The following is a 15,587-nucleotide window of genomic DNA, read 5'->3' on the forward strand; positions in this document are numbered from 1 at the left end:
AATTTTCCGTTTTGGTCTCCAAAACATATAAACAAAAATATAACATGACAATAAGTACAAAATGACTAATTTCTGCTGTTAAATTAAGTTTTGCTTTAACCATAGGAAGGACTTAGCTGCCTATCATCAGGTCTATAAAAACTGCCTCCCCAGCTGAGCCTCACCAACAACTAGCTGGTGGGTCCAGGTAAGGCCAACATCAAAGTTTGAGAAGCTCTGCTTCATTGCATAATATACACATCTATATTCTTAAAGGAGTATATCTACTGTATGTTAAAGAAGATGGATATTTCCATATGAGCTTACCAAGGTAAGAAAAGTGTCTATCATTTTTCCTCCTTTTTATCTATCGCTATTAACAATAAAGAGACCAAGCATAGTAGTACTTGATGGGAACAACACACTTATGAGGATTTAAGCCTGAAAATTCTCTGTTAATGATAACTCACTGTTGTCTTGAATCCATTGGAGCACAAAAGATTTGCAAGTTTTATAACTGGGTTTGCAGTATCTAGGGAGTAGGTTATGAAGACTCTTCCTGCAAGACACAGCAATGAATATACAATTATTGAATTCACTACATGTCAGGATTACATTGGTCTAGACTCCAACAATTCGCTTTAAATTATTAATTGTACAGGAGAAGTCTGCATTAGAAGATATTACAATTACTGTATTACAATTTCTACTATTACCCTATTGTATTTTATTTTCATATTATACCGAGCTCATGAATATGGAGTAGTACCTGGCAAGAGGTTTACTAGCCTTCTAATGATAATCTCCTGCTGATAAAAGTGATTCTTTTTTATTTATTTTTTTCAAACCTGAAGCAAGCAATGCACATTGCTGGAATCAGGGTATCTGTCTCTACATTATTCTGCTCTCAGATTAACTGTCAAAAACCTGGTTACAGATTCCCTTTAAAGATACAGCCATTTTCCCTTTTTGCACTTTCTGTTTTTCCTCCCCTTGTTCCAGGAGCTTTTTAATTTTTTCCCTCAACATAGCTGTATAAAGGGCTAGTTTTTTGCTGGAAGTGTTTTAGTTAGTGAATTACACCATTTATTTTACCATATAATGTACTAAAAGGCAAGAAGAAAAAAGTAGGGTGAAATAGTAGAAAAAAAACATTATTTGGCCAAAAGCCATCTAATGTGTGTGGTGGTCCTCTAGATAAACTGGAATCAATGTATATCAGTGTTATTATTTTATCTCAGCAGAAGGGGGCTCCACACATTTAAAGAAGCACTCCCATCTCTATATATTTTTTATTAAAGGTGTGTATATGTGTATGTAATGTAGTGTGAGTGTATTAATATACTCCCCTACCCCTCTGCTCAGTGATGTCACCGCTCTGCAGGTCACACGTGACCCAAGAATGGCTTTTATAAAATGCAAGTCTAAGGGGCATCAGAAAAGGCTACATAGGCCTACATTGTAAAAGAAATTTCCGGCTCATGCATAGAGTGACCTGGATAGTCACACTTGCGGTAACGTCACTCAGAAGCGAAGCAGAACAGCGCTGGACACCAGAGAGAGCAGCAGTAGGGGGAGTATATTAATACACTCACACTACATTACTTGTACACACACTTAATAAAAAAAAATATAGATGAGATATTAAAATCTAGGGCAATACAAGGAGAAAGAGAGGGAAGCTGGACTGTAGACAATCCTTCATGGACGGCTGCAAAGCTTCCCTCAAGGTTGATTCCAATCTGCAAATAGTCGCAGGTAATACCAATAGATGAAGGATGCCATTTTAGTGCTGCTTTCATGTGTGTTATCTGTGACTAATCAAAGATTTGTGCACAAATGCCCTGCATTATGTATATTGCTCCTAGCTAACCTAAGCATTGACAGATTAGTAAATAGAGAATTCTTTCTATTTGGCAAGATTGCTGAATTTTTAATGTATCCTATGTATATTAAATGTGTAAGGTTAAGTGAAGAGAAAACTCGATTGACCTGCTGAATAGGTAGAATACACTTACTTTGCTCCGATGGCAAGTTACTCATCTTTAGTCCTGTACCGGGCTCTTCTTGAAGAGGAAAACGGGGATGGGTATGCCTAAACTGAGGCTGCTGACCACATGTGTACACATCAAGCCTAGGCATATTGTATGGTGATGCAATGAGAGGCACAGCAAAATTATTCTGTGGACCACTAAAAGGTAAAAAAATGTTATGACAACTTCAGAGTTAGACGAGAGTGAAGACGCAAAGCAGCATAAAACGAACTCAGAATGTACATCAGAGCCAATAGATGTCTTCTCCCCACTCTATTTCTCAACATGACATCATGTTTATGTGCACCTGGCTGCAGGGATGATGTCCTGCATACTACAAATGACAGCTGCAGACAATCACTGGCCACAACAATGCACATGGTCATTGCAGACAAGCACACAAAAGCTGGCAGTGAGTGCTGAAGCTGCAGCACTGGAACAACATGGATTCAACAGGCAAGTAATGTTTCATTTATTACTTTATTAAATTTTATCGCCTTCAACCCACTTTTTCTTTCACAGCTGGCAAAACCCCTTTAAGAGATACCGTAAATAAAATTTTGCAATACATTGCATTACACTGCAATACATAAAAAAAAAACCAGTGAAGCAACTCTGCAAAAAGTCTTGATTAAAAATATTTTACTGATTTTTAAATTTCCGATGTGATGCAGCATACCACCTAACTTTGAAAAGAGGTGCACATACTATAGTGTGTATAGCGCACAGTGGCAGTTTTTATTTTATGCTAATACACTTCCCTTTTCACACAGATGTAAGGAGGTGGCAAGGACCATCATGTGTCACGTGCAGCACCCTGACAGTTATTCATGTTCACTAATGCTAATGTAATGCGTGGTTCCCTAATGTTCATTAATGTGTGTCATGTATTGTAATGTGATGCACTTGTTATATACTGCGTGTAAGCTTAGGGACAGTATAGGACCATAGGGGGATTAGAATAGAGGGGGCACATTAGAGATAGAGAATAGAATAGATAAGAGTATTAGTTTAGGCACAGGCAGCAAGGAGGTAAGTAGATGGTAAGGGCGAAGAGCAGCACAGAGCAGGGAGATATAGGACAGACATTTCCTGGTTCTGTCTGACACCCGGGCAGTCTGCCCAAGGGGCAGAACTCATACAGTAAGACAGTTACAGGCTGTGAGGGATAAGTCTGCAGATGGCAGTAAGGGGACCCCCGGCTGAAGAATAGTGCAGTCGTGCATCAGCTCAACAGGACCATGCCCAAGAAGGATCCAGGGTCGAAGACCGAGGCAGGAGCAGCTGAGATGGTGTTCCCGGCGCCTTTCCCTATTGGAACCGGACAAGGGTCTGACAGGGAGCTGGTGACGCTGAAGGTACAGATGGGACACGAACTGTCCAAAGATGCTGCCCAGATGGTAGAGGAAAGAAAAGAGCAGACAGAACAGAGTCTGGCTAGAGGTACTATCGTGAACACAGAGAATAAAGAGAGAGAAATGACAGATATTAGAGTCTGCCGGTATGGCAGAGGAAGGGAAAGTACAGGAAACGTTGCCCTGTGTAAACTGTGCTGCTGATGTGAAGAATGCAGATAAAAAGATAGTCTCTGTGTTTGAACTGTGCTGTCTGTGAGATGATTATGCTGTCTAGTAAAGTTAAGCTGTTGGAAAAAGACCTCATCTCTTAAGTGATTTGCAGAGCTCATGAATGCGGAGCCGACATGGCAGCAGCTGAGGGGAATTGGACAGAGCCTGTGAGTGTGCTGTGGTGCATGCTGCACAAGGTACTTTATCTTTTCATGTACAAGGTGCCAGGGTGCTCACTGACTGTTGCTTAGTGAACTCACCCACGACTACCACCCCGTTCCACATTGTTACACAGTATTGTATCCCTTTCATGGCCTGCCAAACAGCATAATGCCCCCCAAAAACATTCCAATTCACAGTATGATTTCCCCATAGTGCATATCCCTCCACACTCTGTAAGGTGGTATCTGGACATATCATGGATGGGAGGTATGTGTCCCCGAGGTGCCAAGCCTTGTGTTTAAGAGCCCAGATAATGGGTCCAGGTTTTAAGAGCAGCTGAAAGAGCTAGGTGGGATCGTATTCTCACTTTTCTCCAGTCCAGGTCTTGGAATATCTGATTTAAGGTGATGAGCGAGTATACTCGTTTCTCGGGTTTTCCCGAGCATGCTCAGGTGGTCTCCGAGTATTTGTGAATGCTCGGAGATTTAGTTTTCGTAGCCACAGCTGCATGATTTACAGCAGCTAGACAGCTTGAATGCATGTGGGGATTCCCTAGCAACCAGGCAACCCCCACGTACTCAGGCTGGCTAGCCGCCGTAAATCATGCAGCTGCGTCAACAAAAACTATATCTCTGAGCACTTACAAATACTCAGAGACCATCAGAGTGTGGTCGGGAAAACCTGAGCAACGAGTATACTGGCTCATCACTAGTGAGGAGGACTTGCATTTGCTCCTCAGACCTTACTGGAATCTGAGAGGAAAAGGACGGACATTTAAACATCTGAGCCCGTGCGTTATATGAACTGGTTATTTTCCATTTTTTTGTTCTGTTATACCTTTTTGTACCTGGAAGAGGCTATTTTATTTTGTTAATCCAGACGGTTTCAGCCTTTAATAAACCACCTGTTTGTTTTGAATTAACAAACTGAATCCTATGAGTGAACTACGGTTTACCATGGAGCCGCTCCCTGATAACTGGAGTAAGAAGTGCGGGCAGCGTTCTCAGCAAATACGCATGACTGCTACAGAGGCACGGCATGTCCTGGGTAAAGGCAGCTATAAGCCAGCAAATGAAATCAGGCAGCATGGAGGACCTGCTGAAACACCTGGTGCAAGCCCAGCAACAGCTGGGGTAACAGGAGACAATTAAGCTACTTATGCAGCAGATTCAGATCCAGCAGCAGCAGCAGCAGCAGCAGCAGCAATAGGACCAGCATTGACAACATCAGCAGCAGATTGATTTGTTCACAAAGGCAGTTTGTGGTACGGTGAAAGCTTCGACTCCAAGGTCAGTAGACGATAAGGACAGCCCTGCTGGGGTGATAACATTAAGGCCTTTTTGACTGTCTTTGAAAGGGTCGCCGAGAGGATGAAACTTCCGCCAAATCAATGGGCAGAGGTCCTGTTGCCATACTTGACAGGGGAGCCTAAGCCTACTATGACTTGGCATTGCAAGACGCCAAGGAATATGGCAAGCTAAAATCTGAAATTTTGGTACGCTTGGGGGTGACAATTACTATAAGAAATCAGCGAGCCCACAGCTGGGCGTATCACAGGGACAAACCCCCTCGCTCCCAAATGTTTGACCTACTGCACCTGTTCCAAAGTGGTTGCAGCCAGAGTCTACCCCTGCCCAGATGGTCCCTGCTGATGACATTATATGCTGGAAATGTCACGGCCTCAGGAGCATGGGGCAGACAGTCTGTTCTAGCTTATTGCTATGAATGGGGATCTGATTTAAAGAGTAACCAAGCCAAGGGGTGAGGTGATAGAGCAGTTACTGGTGCCAGGGCCCTATAGACGTGGGGTGTTAGACATAGCTCATTCCCGTGTTTGGTGGTCACCTGGGGGCAGATAAGATCCAGGAACGGATCCTCACGAAATTATACTGGCCTGGGTGCTACATTTAAATTATGAGCTATTGTAGTTCCTGCTCCACCTGCCAGCTAACCTCCTCGGTGGCCCACTTCCGCAGTCCCCTAGTACCGTTAATCATCATCGAGGTTCCATTTGAATGCATAGCAATAGATTTAGTGAGGACTCCTGTTGAAGTCTGTGTTTTGAGTTGTCAGATCTCACTCAGGTCATAGAGCATGAGGTACTCACAGAGCCTCATGTTCACGTCAACCTGAAACCGTATCGGAATCCAGAGGCCCGCAGAAAAGTGATCTTCAAAGACATGATCTACAGCCAGGATTGGGGGAGCCATCTGAGCAAAGCAGGCGATAATTGATGTTCTACAGAAGGTGGGTTTTTTCCATAAACCCAAAGAAATGTGCATTGGGCATGGAGGAAGCTAAATACTGGGGCTAAGTCGTAGGCAGTGGCGAAATAAATCCCTAAATAAAGTTGAAGCAATCCAGAGTTGGCCACAACCTCATTCAAAGAAGCAGGTCAGGGCGTTTCTAGGCATCATGGGCTACTACCGCCAGTTCATTCCTAACTTTGCCACGATAGCTGTTATGATCTGGTGACCTTGGAGCCGCATGAAACTTTCTCTGGAGTCGGTGGAACCTGTACTGACCGCAAATCCTGAACTAACACCGCAACTAGAAGTAGCCGTGGGGTGTGCCTAACATACCCTAGACACCTCGACACAGCCGGAGGACTAAATACCCGTATAGATGGAAATAGGAATGCTACCTTGCCTCAGAGCAGACCCCCAAAGGATAGGCAGCCCCCCATGAATAATGACTGTGAGTAGGAGAAGAATAGACACACGCAGGTAGAAAACAGGATTTAGCAAAAGAGGCCACTCTAGCTAAATAGGAAAGGATAGGACAGATTACTAGGCGGTCAGTATTAAAACCCTTCCAAAAATATCCACAGCAGATAATACAAAAAGTTCCACAATCTAACTAAAGACATGGAATGTATATCTACCACTCCAGAGAATCCAACAAGACTGAGAAAATACTGACACAATCTAAGCTGGACAAGAAAACACAAAGAATAGCACTGAATTGTGAAGCACATAGCATGTGTGCCACAGGAAAAAAAAACCCAGACACTTATCTTTGCTGATTTGGCAGAAAGGCAGGAGGAACCAAGCAGAGGTCCAACACCTCCCAACAACAATTGACAACTGGCAAGGACTAATGAATCCTGCATGCCTAAATACCCCAGTCAGAACTGCAATCAGCAGATACACCTGACCAGGACTGCAACTCAGGGGCAAGTGCATTACCACCTACAACCACCGGAGGGAGCCCAAAAGCAGAATTCACAACAGATAGCTGTCCCTTTGACAGACCTCCTAAAAGGGACAAAGTCAGTTATGGCTAAGTGGTCTCCAGAAGCAGAGATGGCCTTCCAGGAACTGAAGCTAGCTCTGTGTAAACAGCCAGTGCTGGTGGCACCAGATTTCTCTAAGGAGTTTGTGGTCCAGACGGATGCGTCACATGTCAGGTTGGGCACTGTTTTATCACAAGAGGTGAACAGGGAATAGCACCCCGTAATGTATCTAAGTCGGAAGCTGTCATCCTGTGAGAAAAATTACTCCATAGTGTTGAAGGAATGTTTGGCCATCAAGTGGGCATTGGACACTCTAAGGTACTACCTTAGACAGGAAATTCAGGCTAGTGTCAGACCATGACCAGCTGAGGTGGTTGAGGGAGAAGGGGAACAATGTCCGAGTGACCAGGTGGTTCAGAGCACTTCAGGATTTTTGCTTCCATGTAGAGCATAGGCCCAGGTAACTGTTTGGCAATGGTGACAATCTGTCGAAGGTCCACTGTCTAATGGCGGAAGGTGCCAAGCCTCCCGACAGGGAGAGGGGTATGTAAGGTGGCAGCTGGACAGATTGTGGATGGGAGAAATGTGTCACTGAGGTGCCAAGCCTCGGTGATGAACGACACGGAGAAGCAGGCTCCAGCACAAGTAGTGCTCAGAGGTGTTTAATGAGCCCGGATTAAGGGTCTGGGTTTCACAAGCAGCTGAAAGAGCTGGGTTGGATCAGCTGCTCACTTACCTCCACTCCAGGTCTTGAAAGGTCTGATTTGTCTGATACCCTAATACATACCCACTTATTTCTAAAGAACTTGGCTTTTTTTTATATAATAGACAATCAAGGGTGCCAATAAAGTGGACCACAACTCTACCACTGCAGTCGAAAATTGGATATGTAAAGATATGTGCCTGATGTAAAAATGGCTTAAGTCAATAGGAAAGAAGCATAAAATAAAGGTAAAACTAAAGTAAAAAAAAATGCTGTGATTTTGCAAGTATGCCACAAAACCACACCATATGTGTTGTGGTTAGAACAATCATTATTTTACATACCAGTAATTTGGTTGCATGTGTGGTTGGTACAGCCGAGGATGCTGCAGCATAGGTTGCATACCTTGATAGCCAAATGGAGATCTAGGCTCTAGAATAATAGTAATTGACATTAAATTCATTGGCATTAACTTTATACATACCATATATGAATGTTAACATATGTGTTTAAACCTACCTTATTAACTTATACTAGCATTCTAGCCTAGAATGATATTGCTATTCTGGCACGAAATAAGGCATGTGCAATGATAAAGCCGTTGAAGTGGTACAATCATGTGTTGCTTTCAGCAGTACTACTTGTATTATTGCAGTTGTATTGCACACCAGATGCTCGGTACTGGCCCACAGGGGAAGTGGTGAATCCCCCTGTGGGCCGCTGTGCAGGAGTGGGTCACCTACACCCCTATATGAGCCATAGTTTTCACAATACACTTGATTTGCTATGTGTAGACACAGAAAGCAGCCCATCATTCAATTAACAAACTCAGTTTATTATTCTATAGAAAAATACGTACGTCTGTGAATGATGATCAGGTAATATCCATATGTAGTTGAATAGCAATACCCCAGAGTCAATGTTAATTGTGGGCCCTTGGCCTCCCAGTCTGAAAATGTGTCACAGCCATTCCATTACTGTATCTCAATCACACCGCGATATGTGTCAGTTATATACAATTGTAGACATATGCATGCTACTATGGCCATAGTTAGTTCCAATTACGTTTATATAATCATGTATCCACTACAGCAATGCATTAACATTATACAACATGGAGAAGGCACTAACCATAGGAGCATACAACACACAAACTTTCTGATACAAAGATGCATAAATATAGGGGTTGTAAAAGGGGAGATATGTATAGTCGAGGTTGGTAGCCCCGGTGATGTAAGCCCAGAAAAGTAGGTTCCAGCATGTAAAGTGCTTAGAGTATTAACCTCTTAACCCCCAAGGGTGGTTTGCATGTTAATGACCGGGCCAATTTTTACAATTCTGACCATTGTCCCTTCATGAGGTTCTAACTCTGGAACGCTTGCATGAATCCCCGGTGATTTTGACACTGCTTTCTCGTAACATATTGTACTTCATGTTAGTGGTAAAATTTCCTCGATATTACTTGTGTTTATTTGTGTAAAAAAACTGAAATTTGGCAAAAATTTTGAAAATTTTGCAATTTTCCAACTTTGAATTTTCATGCCCTTAACCCCTTTCTGACATCGGACGTACTATCCCGTCGAGGTGGGGTGGGCCCGTATGACCACCGACGGGATAGTACGTCCAGCGCGATCGGCCTCGTTCACGGGGAGAGCGCGGCCGATTGCAGCCGGGTGTCAGCTGACAATCGCAGCTGACATCCGGCACTATGTGCCAGGAGCGGTCACGGACCGTCCCCGGCACATTAACCCCTGGCACACTGCGATCAAACATGATCGCAGTGTTCCGGCGGTATAGGGAAGCATCGCGCAGGGAGGGGGCTCCCTGCGGGCTTCCCTGAGACCCCCGGAGCAACGCGATGTAATCGCGTTGCTCCGAGGGTCTCTTACCTCCTCCTCCCTGCAGCAGGCCCGGATCCAAGATGGCCGCGGCATCCGGGTCCTGCAGGGAGGTGGCTTCACTGCGCCTGCTCAGAGAAGGCGCCGGGAAGCCTGAATCTGTGCACCTCAGATCGCCGATCTGACACAGTGCACAGCAAAGGCGATCTTACACTATAACATCATGCCCCCCCCCCCCCCCCGGGGCAATGTTAGGCTACGTTCACATTTGCGTTGTGCGCCGCAGCGTCGGCGCCGCAGCGCACAACGCAAACAAAAACGCGGCAAAACGCACGCTAAAACGCTGCGTTTTGCGCCGCATGCGTCGTTTTTGCCCGCAAGTTGGACGCAAAAAAAATGCAACTTGAAGCGTTTCTTGCGTCCAACGCTTGCGGCCATGCGGCGCAAAACGCAGCACAACGCATGTCCATGCGCCCCCATGTTAAGTATAGGGGCGCATGACGCATGCGGCGCCGCTGCGGCGCCCGACGCTGCGGCGCTGACCGCAAATGTGAACGTAGCCTAATAGTGTAAAAAAAAAAAAAAAAAAAATTCACATTGTGTTAAAAAAAAAAAAAAAATCCCGCAAAAAAAAAAAAAAAAAAATATTGTTCCTATAAATACATTTCATTATCTAAATAAAAAAATAAAATAAAAGTACACATATTTAGTATTGCCGCGTCTGTAGCGACCCGACCTATAAAACTGTCCCAGTGGTTAACCCCTTCAGTGAACACCGTAAAAAAAGAAAAAAAAAAAAACCCGAGGCAAAAAACGCTTTATTATCATACTGCCAAATAAAAAGTGGAATAACATGCGATCAAAAAGACGGATATAAATAACCATGGTACCGCTGAAAACGTCATCTTGTCCCGCAAAAAAACGAGCCGCCATACAGCGTCAAAGAAAAAATAAAAAAGTTATAGTCCTCAGAATAAAGCGATGCAAAAATAATTTTTTCTATAAAATAGTTTTTATCGTATAAAAGCGCCAAAACATAAAAAAATGATATAAAGGAGGTATCGCTGTAATCGTACTGACCCGAAGAATAAAACTGCTTTATCCATTTTACCAAACGCGGAATGGTATAAACGCCTCCCCCAAAAGAAATTCATGAATAGCTGGTTTTTGGTCATTCTGCCTCACAAAAATCGGAATAAAAAGCGATCAAAAAATGTCACGTGCCCGAAAATGTTACAAATAAAAACGTCAACTCGTCCCGCAAAAAACAAGACCTCACATGACTCTGTGGACCAAAATATGGAAAAATTATAGGTCTCAAAATGTGGTAACGCAAAAAATATTTTTTGCAATAAAAAGCGTCTTTCAGTGTGTGACGGCTGCCAATCATAAAAATCCGCTAAAAAACCCGCTATAAAAGTAAATCAAACCCCCCCTTCATCACCCCTTAGCGAAAAATTAAAAAGTCATAGTTACTCACCGATAACGGTGTTTCTCGGAGCCCATGACAGCACTACGGAGAGAGGGGATCCGCCCTTCAGGGACAGGAAACCTACAGATAAAAGGGCGGTACCTCTCCCTCGCATCAGTTGGTTTACAGAGCATCGGAGGACCTCCAGGTTAGTTACAACAGAGAAAAAACCATATTATAACATTTCTTAAAAAAGGAACCCCGTGCCTAGACTATATTATATAAACTATATAAATCATATGTAATTAAAGGTGCTCACCGCACTCGTGATGGGAGGGAATAAGCGAGTCCTGTCATGGGCTCCGAGAAACACCGTTATCGGTGAGTAACTGACTTTCTCGGTCCCCCATGACAGCACTACGGAGAGAATTGCAGAGACTAAACTTAGGGAGGGACCACCGCCTCAAGAACCCTTCAACCAAAGGTCAAGTCAGACACAGAGGCTAGATTTAATCTATAGTGTCTAAAAAAGGTTGACGGTGATGACCAGGTGGCCACCTTACAGATCTGTTCTATTGATACCTCTGACCTCTCAGCCCATGAGGTAGCTACTGCTCTTGTGGAATGCGCTCTTATACCGTCCGGGATCGCATTCCCCGTGGATGAATATGCCAACGCTATTGCCTCTTTTATCCACCTTGCCAAGGTACCTTTAGATGCCCGGAATCCTTTTCTAGGACCCTGAAAACAGACAAACAAAGAGCCTTCCTTCTTATACTCCCTGATGGAATCTAGGTATTGGACTAGGCATCTTCTGACATCTAGATTATGGAAGTTCTGCTCTCTCTCATTTCTGGGGTTCGGGCAGAAGGACGGCAGGGATATTTCTTGTGACCTATGGAATTTTGACGCCACTTTTGGCAAATAGGCCGGGTCAGGTCTAAGAGTGACTATCATCCATTATTTTCGTAAAGGGTGGGTTAGAGGATAAGGCTTGAATATCGCTTATTCTGCGCGCAGATGTTAAGGCTACCAGAAGAATGGTCTTAAGTGATAGTGTTTTAATGGGAATCATGTCTATGGGTTCAAATGGAGGACTAGATAACGCCGAGAGAACTAAATTTAAGTCCCATGGGCGCATCTTTTGGGTAATTACAGGTTTTGCTCTTGTTACTGCTTTAATAAATCTTATTATCCATGGGTTAGCTGCAATATTCTGGTTATAGAGTGCTCCCAGGGCTGCTATCTGTACCTTAAGAGTACTAACCGCTAACCCCTGTTCCAGACCTTTTTGTAGGAACTCAAGTATTTTATTAATTGAGGGTCCCTCCTGGATTTTTACTTTGGAGACAGACAAGAATTTTTTCCATGTTTTCCCATATATTTTAGTAGTAACAGGTTTTCTACATTTTAACAATGTTGCAACTAAGTTGTCTGAGAAGCCCCTTTCTTTTAATAGTCCCCGTTCAAAAGCCAGGCTGTCAAATGCAAGTTCGTCTCCTGTGGGTGGAAGATCGGTCCTTGCTGTAGTAGGTCTGGCAAATTCGGTAGAACCCATGGGTCTGAGACCGATAGCATCCTTAGCCAGGAAAACCATGTCCTCTTTGGCCAGAACGGGGCAATGAGGATCATTTTTGTTTTGTCCTCTCTGACTTTCCGAATGACTGCCGGAATCAGAATGAATGGCGGAAAAGCGTATGTCAGTTTGTGTGTCCATGGGATCAGAAAGGCATCCAGAGCCTGGGGATTCTCTTCCGGGCTTAGTGAGCAAAATTTGCTTACTTTTTTGTTTTTGCAATTGGCGAACAAGTCTATTGTTGGGGTTTCCCACATTCCCGTGATCTGGTTGTAGACAGACTGATTCAGGGACCACTCGCCTTGTTTCAACTGGGTTCGATTCAAGTAATCTGCTTTCTTGTTTTTTGAACCCTGAATATGTAGCGCAGAAAGGGATAGTAGATTTTTTTCCGCAAGGCTGATAATTTTGGCGGAGGAACTCATCAGTGACTGAGACCTTGTTCCTCCCTGGTGATTTATATATGCTACTGTCACTATGTTGTCCGAGAAAATTCGGACATGATGTCCCCGAATGTAGGTTAGGAAAGATAGAAGAGCACGATGCACCGCCCAAAGTTCTTTTTGGTTTGAGGATGCTGACAGTTCCTGAATTGACCAGTTGCCCTGAGCCACTCGGTCTTCCATGTGGGCCCCCCACCCCCTGGGACTCGCATCGGTTGTTATTACCCGAGATATTTTTGGTACCCAAGGAATTCCTTTTGAAATATTCTGGTTCTTTCCCCACCAGAGAAGGGAATGAATAACAGAGGAATTTAGAATGACCCTGCTTTCCAAATTGTTTTTTTAGTATTAACTGCCATTCTAGTATGTGCCACTGAAGCTCCCTTGTGTGGAATTGTGCGAACGGTATCGCCGGCAGGCATGAGGATAGAGAGCCCAGCAGTGACATTGCCCTCCTTAGAGTCATGGAGGGGTTTTGTAGGGTCTGTGCTATCATGGTTAATATTTTGTCTTTTTTGGGGCCCGGGAGTCGGCATTCTTGAACCTGGGAGTCTAACGTTAGCCCTAGGAACTCCTGTACTTGACAGGGTTCCAACTTTGATTTTTTTATATTTATGAGCCAACCCAAGTCCGTTAGAATAGACATTACTCGGTCTCTTTGTTGTCTGCAACTTTGAGCCGAGTCGCTTGCAATAAGAAAATCGTCCAATTAAGGGACTATGATAATGTTTTGTTCCCTTATGTGGGCCATCATTTCCGCTACTATTTTTGTGAATATTCGCGGAGCAATTGAGATCCAGAACAGGAGGGCCCTGTACTGGAAGTTTCTTATTTTTCCCTCTATGGAGACCGCCATCCTGAGAAATTTTTGAGATTGTTCGTGGATGGGCACATGGTAGTATGCGTCGGTTAGGTCTATCACGACCATGTAGCAATTTGGGAAAATAATTTTTATTGTAGACTTTATTGTTTCCATTTTGAACTTGTGATTTCTTACATAATTGTTTAAGTTTCTTAACCCGTCGGGTTTCGGTACTAGAAACAGAGGGGGGAAAAACCCTTCCTCCATTTCTTGAGGGGAGATTTCCTGAATTACGGATTTCTGCAGTAGGGAAATAATTTCTCTCTCTAATGCTGCTTGTTCTGCTGCCGAAGACCTTGTTTTTGTCACTATGTAATTTCGGGGAGGGGGAGAAAGAAAGTCTATTTTTAGACCGGATTGTATGAGTTTTAAAATCCAGGTGTTGTTGGATATTTTCTTCCAGGCAGGAAGAAATGAGGTGAGCCTTCCCCCCACCGTAGGGAAAATGTCATTTGGAGGGCTTTTTGTCACGGGAGGTGTTGCCAAAAAGGTAACCTCTATCTTGTCTTCTCTCTTCCCATTTATTCTGTTCTCTGGGAGGTCTCCGACGAAAAAATTTTCGGTTCCGAAAGGGCTGTTTAAATGGGGCTGGTCCCAGATTTGGAAACCCCTTCTTTTTGTCTCCAGCTTTCTGGAGGATGTCATCCAGGGTTTCCCCAAATAAGAAATCCCCCTCACATGGGATAGAACACAATTTCAGCTTTGTTTGGAGGTCCCCTGGCCAGCTCTTAAGCCATAGGGTTGTTCTAGCTGCGTTGGAGAGGGCAGCTGTTATGATCCTGGTGGTAGGATCTCAAACTGACCTGACAAATATACCCTGAGTATATAGGACAAGTTCTGGGGATGTGGAAACTATACTGACCGCAATCCTGATCCTATCCAAGCACACTAAAACAGCTGTGGAACGTTACCTGAAAACCTAGACGTCTCGTCACAGCCTGAGAAACTGACTACCCCTAGAAAGAAAGCAAAGACCTCACTTGCCTCAGAGAAATGTACCCCAAAGTTTTAGATAGCCCCCCACAAATAATAACGGTGAGTCAAGGGTAAAACACAAACGTAGAGATGAAACAGATTTAGCAAATGAGGCCCGCTAATACTAGATAGGCAGAAAATAGATAGGTGTCTGTGCGGTCAGTACAAAAACTATCAAAAGTAAACCACGCAGAGAATACAAGAACCCCCACACCGACTCACGATGTGAGGGGCGCACTCTGCACCCCAGAACTAAACAGCAAGCAAAAAAATCACATAAAAGCAAGCTGGGCTGAACTCATAATATAATGAGAAACTGAACAAGCAAACTTAGCTTCTCATAGCAGGAGACTGGTCACAAGGAATATTCAGGAGGACACAGGATCAGGACTGAATACACCGACAGCAGGCGACATCTAAAGGTCCAGGTGAGTTAAATAGGCCCAGCCTAGCAGGAGATGAAACAGCTGAGCCCAGCCAAGACCAGCCATATCGCTAAAGGCCACCAGAGGGAGCCCAAGACCAAACTCACACAGTACCACTCATGACCACAGGAGGGAGCCCGAGAACGGAATTCACAACAGGCAGCGGCCTTGGATGTTAAACGTACTGAGTCCGCTAGGAACGCTGCTGCTGCCCTAATTGCAGGGATTGAGTCTAGCAATTTACTCCTGGGTGACCCATCCTTAATCTGGCTTTCCAGCTGGTCAACCCACACCATCAAAGACCTGGAGGTGCAGGTCGCTGCAACTGCAGGTCTCAAGCTACCTCCAGCCAATTCCCATGCCCCTTTAAGAAAGGT

General features: G+C 44.2%; 1 protein-coding gene across 1 annotated transcript in view; it reads right to left on the minus strand.

Annotated features, from left to right (window-relative positions):
• The window catches only part of TRAF3IP2 (TRAF3 interacting protein 2), a 57,163-nt gene that overhangs the window by 23,060 nt on the left and 18,516 nt on the right, over positions 1 to 15,587 (minus strand). Inside the window, exons 3-5 of the mRNA XM_077289476.1 lie at positions 8,025 to 8,112; positions 1,998 to 2,170; positions 450 to 538 (exon numbers count right to left, since the gene is read on the minus strand). Coding sequence (XP_077145591.1) covers positions 450 to 538; positions 1,998 to 2,170; positions 8,025 to 8,112 — 350 coding nt within the window. The remainder of the gene's footprint in view (positions 1 to 449; positions 539 to 1,997; positions 2,171 to 8,024; positions 8,113 to 15,587) is intronic.

Source organism: Ranitomeya variabilis, chromosome 2 (genome assembly GCF_051348905.1).
Source record: "Ranitomeya variabilis isolate aRanVar5 chromosome 2, aRanVar5.hap1, whole genome shotgun sequence".
NCBI classification, from domain to species: Eukaryota; Metazoa; Chordata; class Amphibia; order Anura; family Dendrobatidae; genus Ranitomeya; species Ranitomeya variabilis.